The sequence below is a fragment of the Lithobates pipiens genome, unplaced genomic scaffold (assembly GCF_037356315.1).
Source record: "Lithobates pipiens isolate NorthernLeopardFrog02 unplaced genomic scaffold, aLitPip1_a1.2 Scaffold_3, whole genome shotgun sequence".
NCBI lineage: Eukaryota > Metazoa > Chordata > Amphibia > Anura > Ranidae > Lithobates > Lithobates pipiens.
The window spans coordinates 107610858-107623242 of NW_027507790.1; the positions used below are offsets into that span (position 1 = coordinate 107610858).

Consider the following 12385-nt stretch of genomic DNA (forward strand, 5'->3'; position numbering starts at 1 on the left):
ACCAAAGACCTCATTAGGTCTTGAGGGCAGGGCAGTGCTGGGGGGACAGGGTGGTGGGATCTAGGACAGAGTCCTGGAACCATAGTTGCATAGAAGCTGAATGTAAACCGTTAGGGTTAGTAGTACTCTGGGAGTAAATAGAGACACCCCCCCCAGTGTTTGGAAGGTCTCTAGGGGCATGCAGGTAGGTGGGGCACCATCCCGGTAAGAAGCAACAGACTTCACAGAAAATAACAACTTGGGGTTAGGTAGGCGCACCCAATCTTAACCATAAGAGGAGCAGACCAAGAACTGTCAAGCTTGCTCTTAATTTGTAATCCAAAGGTAACCAAATCGCATAAAGAATTCTTGTACTCGGTGCAAACAGGATAACTATTTATTTCTCCCAGCCGCATGGAAAACCGTTTCAGTCCTCCTGCACTGCAACTCTTCTAGCTTGCTGAAGCACTTGCTCGTTGGCATCCAGCTAATCTGAGGCCTCCATAGCCAAGTCAAAAAAATGCACTTAAACCCTGGCCAAAACGTGGAGTCTGGCGGGAAACAGCATGGCATAGGTAGCCTGAAGTCGCTGAAGCCTTTTCTTGACCTCTACGAATTTAGCCCTGCGACGCTGTACTTCCGCCGAAAAGTCAGGATAAAAGGAGATCTGGATTCCATTGAACTGAATGTTGTGGCATTCCCTGGCCAAATGGAGCACAATCTCCTTGTCCTTGAAATTGAGAAGTCTGGCCAGGAAGGTGCGGGGTGGGTGACCAGGTGGGAGGGGCCTAGGTGGAACCCTATTCTCCACAGAATACAGAATACTCCTCCTTCCCAACTGTTTTCAGTAACCACTGCTCCACAAATTTGGTGGGGTTCCTACCCTCCACCTTCTTTGGGAGTCCCACAATCCGGATATTGTTCCGCTGTAGTTGGTTTTCAATATCATTATTTGTAAGCTCATTAGCTCTAGCAATTCTTGCAGTGGACTATGCATCTCTCATATAAGCGGCGCCAGCTTGTCCACATCATCTCCACATCACTTATGTGGCCCTCCGCCACAAATTTTTTGTAAGTCATGGCGGATCAGCCCCATTTCTTCTTTCAATCCCCCCAAAGTGTTCCTTGAGTTTATCAACAGAAGCAGTGCACTTGTGAATAGCCCTAAGTATTTCAGCCAGAGTGGGTTGATCAGCATCATCTTCCCCCTCTCCCTTTTCTATCTCAGTGATAGGCTGGTCATTGGAAACAGAGGGCCCTGTGTGGACTGCTCGCCCTCCTCTAGAGGCTGCTTCAGTCACCTTCTGAGCATAATATCCCATGGGGGATCTTTCCTTAGGGCTTTGGGGTTTTTTGGAAGCTTATCTGTATCTTTCTGCTTCTCTCCACGTGAGTTCTGTGAGGGAGACACAGCCGCGCCATTTTGGGAGTCAGCCTGCATGCTGTCCTCCTGTTTGCAGGTCACCATACCAACGGTTCTGGAGCCCACATTTGCCAGGGGTATCCGATGTAGTTGAGGCAGAGATTGAGGCAAAATACGAACAGTTTTCTCCAGCTGGAAGCAGGATCTATGGAGGATCACAAACGGGAGCTCTGTGAAGCACGTCTGCTCACATACTGCTATTGACTACGCCCAATTTAAAAAAATATATATTATTAATATCAAAGGAAAACTGTCTCCAAAATAGCAAAAAAAAATCCTTTTTTTTTTCTTCTCTCTCTGCAAGGAAAGAGAGAGAGATTGGATGAGAGAGATACATCCTTTCACAGAGAGCGAAAACATGGGGCCAGGCTTCACAGTGACTGATGACTGTGGTAGCCAGTCAGAAACTATCACAGGTATCAGATGATCCGGAATTGGGTGTCTTTCATCAGCTGCATGCTGTTTACACATTTTGCTGGTCACACCAACAGTTTTAAACTTGTATAATATGTTTATATCTGTTATATAGCTCCTTTAACCTTCGACTATTTTAGTGTGTGGTAATTAGATCAGTTACTGATAGAAAGTATTTTGTTATACTACTGTAAGAACTGATAACTATTGACATCTCTGTAAATATTCGGGACATTTAAAATTTTTACAGATTAAAAGTTAAATTTGAACTGACCCTAACCCCTGTCAAACCCAACCCTAACAGTGCCACTTCGCTCAATCTGTAAACTATAATCCTAATTAGATTCACTCTAAAAGAAAATAATGGCCATTTCAAATGGGCAAAGCTTTGATACCTCCTGGTAGTGGTGAAACTTGCCTCCTCATTCCTACTTTTCATGGGCCCAGAGCTAATATGCAGATCAGAAAAATCTTAGAAATGGCAGAAGGACTTATCTGTTTACTTGTTGTAGGTCCTTGATTTAGAACGTTGAAACCAAAGGATCAGCTTGACAACCAAGCAGCTAGCCTTTTCAGTAGGAGGCATCGGTTGTGGCAGTCTCTATGTTTTGGTTGTGACAGGTTTATTTTAATACCTAAACATAACCTGATAATAGCCAGAACACTAATGTGAACGATCATTTTGAACCAAGAATAAATTCTTCAATATAAACACAATCACTAATGTGTCAATGACAAAAAAAAATGCAAAAACTTACATTACTAAAAAAAACTGGCACTGAATACAATTAATTGTACAGTACCATACATGGGACCTTGTGATGAAAGCGTTATCTGTTGTCCTATCAACTAGGCAGATGTTTCTTGTGTTTGAAAAGGGTAATCTTGTAGGTTATGAGTGGTAGAATGTACAGATATTCTACCTTTCCTTCCAGTCATGAGCTGCTTACAGCTATGTGTAAGATTTATACAGTAGATCACATGTATCAAACACAAGGTCCACGGGCCAAATATAGCACTCTGGGACTCTTCATGTGGCTGTCACACTTCTCCTGCAGCTGCACACCCCCTCATCTGCTTTCCCACTTTGCCTCAGCAGTTGGCAGCAGAGAAGAGGGCAGAGCTCTTCCATCAGATCCTGCGCTTCTCTGTGAAGTTGCGGAGAGGCTTGTCTCTGCCTGCCCCCACCCCCCCATTCCCGCCTTAGCAGTCGGCAGCAGAAAGGACAACAGAACTCCTAAGATCCTGCGCACTCTGTGCAGTTGCAGCACCCTCTTGTCTCCGCCTTCTCTGGTCTCAGCATTCAGCAGATTCCGGTAGCTGACTCCAGCCCTCCTCTGGTCCTCCTCCAGACCCTGCACTTTCTGCTTCCCAGCTTTTTCAGCAGCACAAGGGGTATATTTATATAGTCTTATAGATACAACCGCCCCTGTGAGGGCATCCATATTGCTGATGCAGTCCACAATGAAATTGAGTGTGACACCCCTGCAGTAGATTGTTTACATTTGCTCTTTTTGTAGCATGTTGGAATCAAATGATACTTTATTATTAAAGTGCTACTAAACAGAGAAGTGTTTATTGCCATAATGTATTCACATAAATCGTATATATCAAGCCATTTGTATTTTTTTTGTAATCCTCAAAGTACCTTATTCCTGCAGCACTGTGGTCACATGATCTTTCCCTGTTCTTTGGCAATTGCAGTGAAAGATCCTTGGGAGAGGCTTCTGTTACTCTTTGGATGTATGCCCACTAGCCCTGATTGGTGCTGTGCCAGTTTAAAAAAAAGCTTTTATTTTTAGAAGAGCAATTTATTTGATATATAAATATCCAACAACTGTTTTAAACCTCCCTAGAAATCTTTATTAAACATCAAATGTGTATTATTTTGTGCATTAATATGTTGTGGGCAGTGCCAGAGGTGACTGACCCTTGCTTTCACTTTGTTCAGACTGCGTCTTCATCCTAGGCTCTTTTTTTTTTCTTTTTTTTTTTACTTTACAGGTATTCGCAATTATGTTTGAAATGGTTAATACTGATTTTATTAAAATTGAGCTTTTTGTCAGTTCCTCAGTGAATGTAATCAATCAGCATACTATATCCTGCCCCCATAGTGTTTAGCTAGCAATAGGAGGACATGGGGGAGGAGTTAGGGGATTGTCATTTATCACGCCCACATGTGTGACTCTATAGTCATGTAGGCTGCATGGATCAGAAAAAAGGGAAGGGAGCTGAAATTTAAGCATGCTCTGTAGAGGACACAAACTGGTCTATACAATCTCAGCCTGCAGTGGGAACACAGAGAAGATGGGAGGGACAGCTGAAGCAAAGATCAACTACATATATTTAATGCTGCACAATAGGCCTTAGTGGCTTTGTGAGCATAAACGCTCTGTTACACAGCATTTAGTGAGAGTTTTTCGTAGTCTAGGTTTAATGTAACTTTAAATGTCTCCCATAAACTGTTTAAAATAAAAAAGCTTACTCTGCAATACTCATCTCCTTATTAGTATGGTCCTCCGCATTAATGGCTTTTTTGCCACAAGATATTCTCAGTCTCCTGAGTAAATTATGCCAATTAACTTGGTAGGCAGAAGACATTCTGTGAGTGCAAGAGGCACCATGGCCCACCCTTTGAGGGGGCATCACCTTGTCTCCTTGCACCCTCAGTATAATGGTCCACCTCCTCCAGGAGAAGATCCGAAAGAGGAAGGATATCCAATGTATTACGCATCCGGACTATCGTTTGCTTGCATTTGTTTATATGCTAGCATTATGCAATTATTAAAACTGGAACGTAACAGGGAATTGCTTGCCATATTAGCGTTTTATGCAGTGGGAAAGGGTTAGAACAGCTTTAAGCTTTTTTACTGGGGGTCATTGCACAGCTTAACAAGGCTTTTGTTTGTCACTTCTAGGATCCGTGTCCTCTTTGTGATGAAGCAAAGGAAACGCTTACACCCTTTATGGAAAGGGTAATGTATGAGCTGCTTACAGCTATATGTAAAATTTATGAATATACGTGAACAAATAATGCAGTCTCCTAAGCTCCTATTTGCCATGGCTGAAAATGCCGATCTAGAGGTTTTTTATTTTTCCAAGTTTTTTTTTTTCTGTAACGATGACATTTTCTAAATGAATGATCTCACGTCCACAGATACCAGACTAGTACATGTGGGATGGTCTCTCCCATTAAAAGAGGGCTGATAGGTTTGTGGTCCCCATCTATAATGATGCAAGCTTGTGTGTACCTGAGTATTGAGCAGATGTTTTAGGATGAAGGGAGATTTGCCTTCTGAACTGTTAAAAGGTTCATTCAAATCCTTTACCAATTATCTAAACAGTGACTAAACAGTTAACTAAAAATGTCTGTCTTCCTTACCATCCCTTAGGTATGTCATCCTTCTGCCCTTCTGATAAAAGTAAATAACTAAAAATTGCCCAAATAGTGCCTAATAGCATTCTAGCCTTAGAAAGGGGACATACTTTTATTTTTATTCATTTCTTTTTTTATGATAATTTTGTATATTAAAAATCGCATCATTAAATCAACTTCTGTTAAGCAGGTATGGCTATGGATGGATTGAAATTCGACCTTTCACTGCTGAACCGTCCAAATTTCGATCCATCTACGGAGGTTGTAAACCTCTGAAATGAAAAATGAACAAAGCATATAGCATATGCTTCTATAGTGTGTACTAATATAACATAATTTTGAAATTGATGGCAGCAACACATCTCAGAAAAGTTGGGACAGGGCAACAAAAAAGTGATAAAGTAAGTGGTCCTAACAAGGAAATGTTGGAAGAACATTTTGCAACTAATTAGGTTAATTGGCAACTTGTCAGTAACATGACTGGGTATAAAAAAAAGTACATGTTAGAGAGTGAGTGCCGGTTCACACTTGTGTGATGGGAACCGGTGTGATTGCAATGCAGATTTTTGTTGTTTGTAAGTGCGAATTTGCATTGCGTTTTTGGTTAATAATAGGGCGATTGTAATGCGAATTTAATGTGTTTACCAATTTAATTAGGATCAGATGCGATTTGTGCTCAGGCCAATTCAAAAAGGCATGAAAAAAATGGGTGTTAACTTCCTGTGCACTTCCTGTTTTTATGTGGGGAGAGTACTGTCAATGAGGAGTGTGGTTTGTGTTGTGTGGCGTGGTATGGTTTGCAGGATGTTTCATTATATACCCTTGGCCATGACAGCAGTTGTTACTGCTACCACTGGAGTCCTGATTGAGAAGGACAAAGCCAGGAGGAGGAGGAGATCGATGAGACGCCGAAGATATTGGGTCCATTCAATAATTTCAAATAAGGAAGAGAGAGGCCTGTTCAGGATCCTCTATAATGATCTCCGTCAACACGAAGAGAAGTTTTTCAACTATTCCCGGATGTCAGTGAATAAGTTCGTATGTTAGAGGGAGTCTCTTTCTCCCTCTCATCCTCCCTACCTGTACCCCTCTTTTTTCTCCTCCTCCCTCTCATTATCAACCTTCTTCCCCCTATCACTCTCTCTCCCTCCTCTCTCTTGCACTCTCTGAGCCCCTTACTACTCTCATTCTTTGAGTGTATGGTGAAATATCTGCACTGCCCCTAACCTTTAAAAAAATATATATGAATATGGTGAAAAAAGGGAGATTTGTAAAAAATAAATAACAAAAACAAATATGACCGTGTGTAAGGTGCTGCAACTCAGCCTGAATATTCAGCTTATAAGATTGTAGATAAAGTAAAATTGTGCAACCAAATACAATGAAATATATGAAAAAATATCTTAAATACTATTTAACTGGTGTGTATATTCAAGTCCATACTGCGCTTCAATAAATAAACTGTGATGTTGAACACTCAAGTAAGGCTTGGTACTTCTGAATGAAAAATGTGATAAGAAAGGCCGCTTACCAGATAGGGTGGATCTCAAATTATAGAGATCAAATTTGTTTGGAAATACTCCTCCAATGCAGGTATCCTTTTCGGTACAGCATGCTCCTTAATTCATGTAATACTCCTCACTAATGCGATGGAAACTCTTTTTCAGTAATCTCAAGCATTGGGATATATCACTAGATAAAAATAAGAGGCTTCATAGTGCAGTACTCCCGTTTTAAAAGATTTATTAAAAACTTTACAGGCATTGACATCCAAAAGCAATGAAACAATATTTTTCTGGTGCTCAACGGGTGGAGCATCAGTTCTTGAAGTCGCCACGCACCAGCTGGCTGGCTTGAGCCGCGGCTGTTTGAAAATTATCATTTCATTTCTGAGGAATATTACATGAATTTAGGAGTCAGCTTTACCGAAAAGGATACCTGCATTGGAGGAGTCCCTGGAGGAGTATTCCCAAGCTAAATGATCCCTGGATGAGTCAATTTGACCTCTATAATTTGAGATCCACCCTATCTGGTAAGCGGCCTTTCTTATCACATTTTCCAAACAGAAGTACCAAGCCTTACTTGAGTGTTCAACATCACGGTTTATTTATTGGAGCACAATATCGACTTCAATATACAGTGCCTTGCGAAAGTATTCGGCCCCCTTGAACTTTTCAAACTTTTGCCACATTTCAGGCTTCAAACATAAAGATATAAAATTTAATTTTTTTGTGAAGAATCGCCAACAAGTGGGACACAATTGTGAAGTGGAACGAAATCTATTGGATAATTTAAACTTTTTTAGAAAATTAAAAAACTGAAAAGTGGTGCGTGCAAAATTATTCGGCCCCTTTACTTTCAGTGCAGCAAACTCACTCCAGAAGTTTAGCAAGGATCTCTGAATGATCCAATGTTGTTCTAAATGACTGATGGTGATAAATAGAATCCTGTGTGTAATCAAGTCTCTGCATAAATGCACCTGCTCTGTGATAGTCTCAGGGTTCTGTTGAAAGCGCAGAGAGCATCATGAAGACCAAGGAACACACCAGGCAGGTCCGTAATACTGTTGTGGAGAAGTTTAAAGCTGGATTTGGATACAAAAAGATTTCCCAAGCTTTAAACATCCCAAGGAGCACTGTGCAAGCGATCATTTTGAAATGGAAGGAGTATCAGACCACTGCAAATCTACCAAGACCTGGCCGTCCCTCTAAACTTTCAGCTCAGACAAGGAGAAGACTGAACAGAGATGCAGCCAAGAGGCCCATGATCACTCTGGATGAACTGCAGAGAACTACAGCTGAGGTGGGAGAGTCTGTGCATGGGACAACAATCAGTCGTACACTGCACAAATCTGGCCTTTATGGAAGAGTGGCAAGAAGAAAGCCATTTCTCAAAGATATCCATAAAAAGTCTCGTCTAAAGTTTGCCACAAGCCACCTGGGAGACACACCAAACATGTGGAAGAAGGTGCTCTGGTCAGATGAAACCAAAATCGAACTTTTTGCCCACAATGCAAAACGATATGTTTGGCGTAAAAGCAACACAGCTCATCACCCTCAACACACCATCCCCACTGTCAAACATGGTGGTAGCAGCATCATGGTTTGGGCCTGCTTTTCTTCAGCAGGGACAGGGAAGATGGTTAAAATTAAGGGGAAGATGGATGCAGCCAAATACAGGACCATTCTGGATGAAAACCTGTTGGAGTCTGCAAAAGACCTGAAACTGGGACGGAGATTTATCTTCCAACAAGACAATGATCCCAAACATACAGCAAAATCTACAAAGGAATGGTTCACAAATAAACGTATCCAGGTGTTAGAATGGCCAAGTCAAAGTCCAGACCTGAATCCAATCGAGAATCTGTGGAAAGAGCTGAAAACTGCTGTTCACAAACGCTCTCCATCCAACCTCACTGAGCTCGAGCTGTTTTGCAAGGAAGAATGGGCAAGAATTTCAGTCTCTTGATGTGCAAACCTGATAGAGACATACCCCAAGTGACTTGCAGCTGTAATCGCAGCAAAAGGTGGCTCTACAAAGTGTTAACGCAAGGGGGCCGAATAATTTTGCACGCCCCACTTTTCATTTTTTTTAATAGTTAAAAAAGTTTCAAAAATCCAATAGATTTCGTTCCACTTCACAATTGTGTCCCACTTGTTGGTGATTCTTCACAAAAAATTTAATTTTTATATCTTTATGTTTGAAGCCTGAAATGTGGCAAAAGGTTGAAAAGTTCAAGGGGGCCGAATACTTTCGCAAGGCACTGTACACTCCAGTTAAATTGTATTTAAGATATTTTTTCCTATATTTCATTTTATTTGGTTGTGCAATTTTACTTTATCTACACTCTTGTTCTTTGAACACCCCTCACCCTTTTGCTTGCCACTTAAGTTTGTTTTGTGTTTTGATGAATTACTTGGACTACTCGGTACCTGTTTGGAGCTTCAGAACACCACCTTTCGGAATAGTGTGGAGCCAGCTGAAAGATTGCTTTTTACATTAAGGTCAATTTCATTTATATACTTTGTGAAATTTCATCTTTTGCACCATAGTAAGCAATACAGGGAATGGAGACAGATATCACTCCAAAGTTGTCTTCCAAAAAAGTATTATATATTTTTATAACTTGTAATCTGCATGTAATTTTTATACTTTTCTGAAATATTGTGGAAACTATCAAAATTCTTGCATATCAAGAACATTATGAGGAGACAATACTCTCCTTCTTTTCCTTCTACCTTTCCCTTTCTCTTTCACCCTTCATACTCTTTCTCCCCCTCATTCTCCCACTCTCTTCCTTCCTCCCACTTGCCCTTTAACATTAACACATGTACATTGTAGACATTTTGGACATGGAAGGTCCTAAAAGATATGGTGATGAGAAAACCAACAAAAGAGGAATGGAACACTATAGTGGATTTAATTCGGGAGCACTGCAACTTCCCTAACTGTGTTGGTGCCATAGACAGCACGCACATCAGGATTGTGAGGCCAGTTGGCAGCGGGACCAAATTTTTTAATTATAAAAAATATCTTTCCTTCATTCTGCTGGCAGTGGCTAATGCAAATTACTCCTTCACCTACATCGATATTGATTCTTATGGGAGCAGTTCTGCCTACAGAATTTTTTCTCACTCTAGTTTTGGAAAAATGCTTTGCGAGAACACACTTGACCTACCAAATGAACAAACGCTCCTGAAACATCTCAACCCTGTCTCCCATTTATCTTTGTTGGGGATGAAGCTTTCACTCTTTCTGAAAACCTGCTCCGCCCATATGAATCGGTTACTCTCTTTGGGGAAAAAAGAGTTTTTAATTATCGGCTAACAAGAGCGTGACGAGCTGTGGAGTTTAGTTTTGGAATCCCGGCAAATAAATGGTGATCTCTTCACACCACAATAACTCTAGCCATGGATAACGCCATCAAAGCTGCCTGTTCACTACACAATTTTGTTTGGGCTAGAGATGGATACCTGTTTGAGGACTTGTTGATCGATGACATGGAAGGCGCAGAGTGGACCAGCACTAGGGGTAATTATAGAGGGGCCAGCATCCGGTGGATTTCACTGACTACTTTATGAGTCCTGCCGGTTAGATGTCATGCCAGGTTTATGCCATTGAATAAAGAGAAACGACATCTTTTTTGCTGTCAATGCTGCATGGTTTATTATCTGCTCTTTTTTTTAAAAATAAATACGCTAAAGTTCTATTGTTCAACAGTGCGTAATGTATTTTTTTGCGCTTTTTGAACACGTCTGTGTCTACATACTGAGCATGCATTATCATTCCATAACATTACATTGGTGGTCTGTTGGATGAATTCCCCTTACATTGGTGGTCAGTGGGATGAATGCTGCTTACATTAGTGATCAGCGGGATGAATGCCCCTTACATTGGTGCTCAGTGGGATGAATGGCCCTTACGTTGGTGGTCAGTGGGATGAATGTCCCTTACATTGAGGGTCAGTGGGATGAATGTCCCTTACATTGAGGGCCAGTGGGATGAATGTCCCTTACATTGAGGGCCAGTGGGATGAATGTCCCTTACATTGAGGGTCAGTGGGATGAATGTCCCTTACATTGAGGGTCAGTGGGGTGAATGCCCCTTACATTGGGGGTCAGTGAGGTGAATGCCCCTTACATTGGGGGTCAGTGGGGTGAATTCCCCTTACATTGGGGGTCAGTGTGGTGAATGCCCCTTACATTGGGGGTCAGTGGGGTGAATGCCCCTTACATTGGGGGTCAGTGGGGTGAATGCCCCTTACATTGGGGGTCAGTGGGGTGAATGCCCCTTGCATTTGGGGGTCAGTGGGGTGAATGCCCCTTGCATTTGGGGGTCGGCGGGGTGAATGCCCCTTGCATTTGGGGGTCGTGGGATGAATTCCCCTTACATTGGTGGTCAGTGTACACAGATACCAAATATAGTTATGTTTATGTTTGCTAACTTGAGGTGTGAATGCTTCCCAGTCTGCATACAGACTTTTGCAAATATCATCCAAGCCTCTGCTCTTCTGGGCATTATTCTTATATTTGGGTATAAGGCAGTCCCATATATATGGCCTGGCACAGACAAGTTTTATGAGCTCCTCATTGTCAATGCCAGTGTTCCGAGGTCTGGGGGCAATGATCTTGGATGTTTGCAGGTGGACATCAGACAGGAAACAGGAAGTGAGGGGGCACAGACAGTGAACCAACAATGCGATTCCAGACTGATTTACATTGATGTCTATGGAGACTAAATTCATAACGCTGTAAACTCGCACAGGACCCTATTTATTGTCGCATTGCATTCGCAGAGGAATCGCAATGCATAGATGTGAATAACCGTCATTGAAAACAATATATTTTGAGAAGACATGCAAATCTAGGCTTTTTGTAAAGCATTGCATTCGCAATCAACTCGCACAAGTGTGAACTGGCACTGAGTGTCTTAGAATAAGGTTCCATTCACATTTGGGATCTCAGGGCAGATATGTTGTGATTCTACCTGCGATCTGAAAGCGCATTTTCGAGTGCCATTCATTTAAAATGGCACCTTAACACAGTGTGATTTTGCCACGATAAGCCTGCCGCCCAAAAGAAGGTCCTGCACTGCGTTTTAAGTGCCATTAAAAATGCCACCCGATCATACATTTTGCCGTGCAATGCATTTTGAGATTGCAGCGATTCTACTTGATATCCCAAAACACATGTGAATGAGGCTTTAAAGATGGGCAGAGGCTCACCAATCTGTGTCTAAAAATTGTTGAAAGATTTCAGAATAATGTTCTTCAATGTAAAATTGCAAAGACTTAATATATCGTGATCTACAGTACATAATGTTATCAAGAGATTTTGAGAATCTGGAGAAATCTATATGCACAAGGGACAAGCCAAAATGTAAATATTGGGTGTCCGTGATGTTCAGACACTCAGACAGCACTGCATTAAAAATAGGCATGATTCTCTGATGGATACAATGCCTTGAAAAAGTATTCACACCCCATTACATTTTCCACATTTTGTCACAACTAAAAAGCTAAATGTATTTTATTAGGATTTTATGTGAAACACAAAGTGGCACATAATTATGACGTGGAAGGAAAAGGATAAATATTTAACATGTTTTACAAATATATAGCTGAAAAGTGTGGCGTTCATTTGTATTCAGCCCCCTTTACTCTGATACCCCTAAAATCTAGTGTAGCCAATTGC

At 41.4% G+C, this 12385-nt stretch overlaps 1 protein-coding gene across 2 annotated transcripts in view; it reads left to right on the forward strand.

The window, feature by feature from the left end:
* Positions 1-12385, forward strand: part of CUNH5orf63 (chromosome unknown C5orf63 homolog) — a 176313-nt gene that overhangs the window by 112831 nt on the left and 51097 nt on the right. For both annotated transcript variants that reach the window (XM_077462155.1, XM_077462154.1), the window contains one exon: positions 4735-4791. In XM_077462155.1, coding sequence (XP_077318281.1) covers positions 4735-4791 — 57 coding nt within the window. The remainder of the gene's footprint in view (positions 1-4734; positions 4792-12385) is intronic.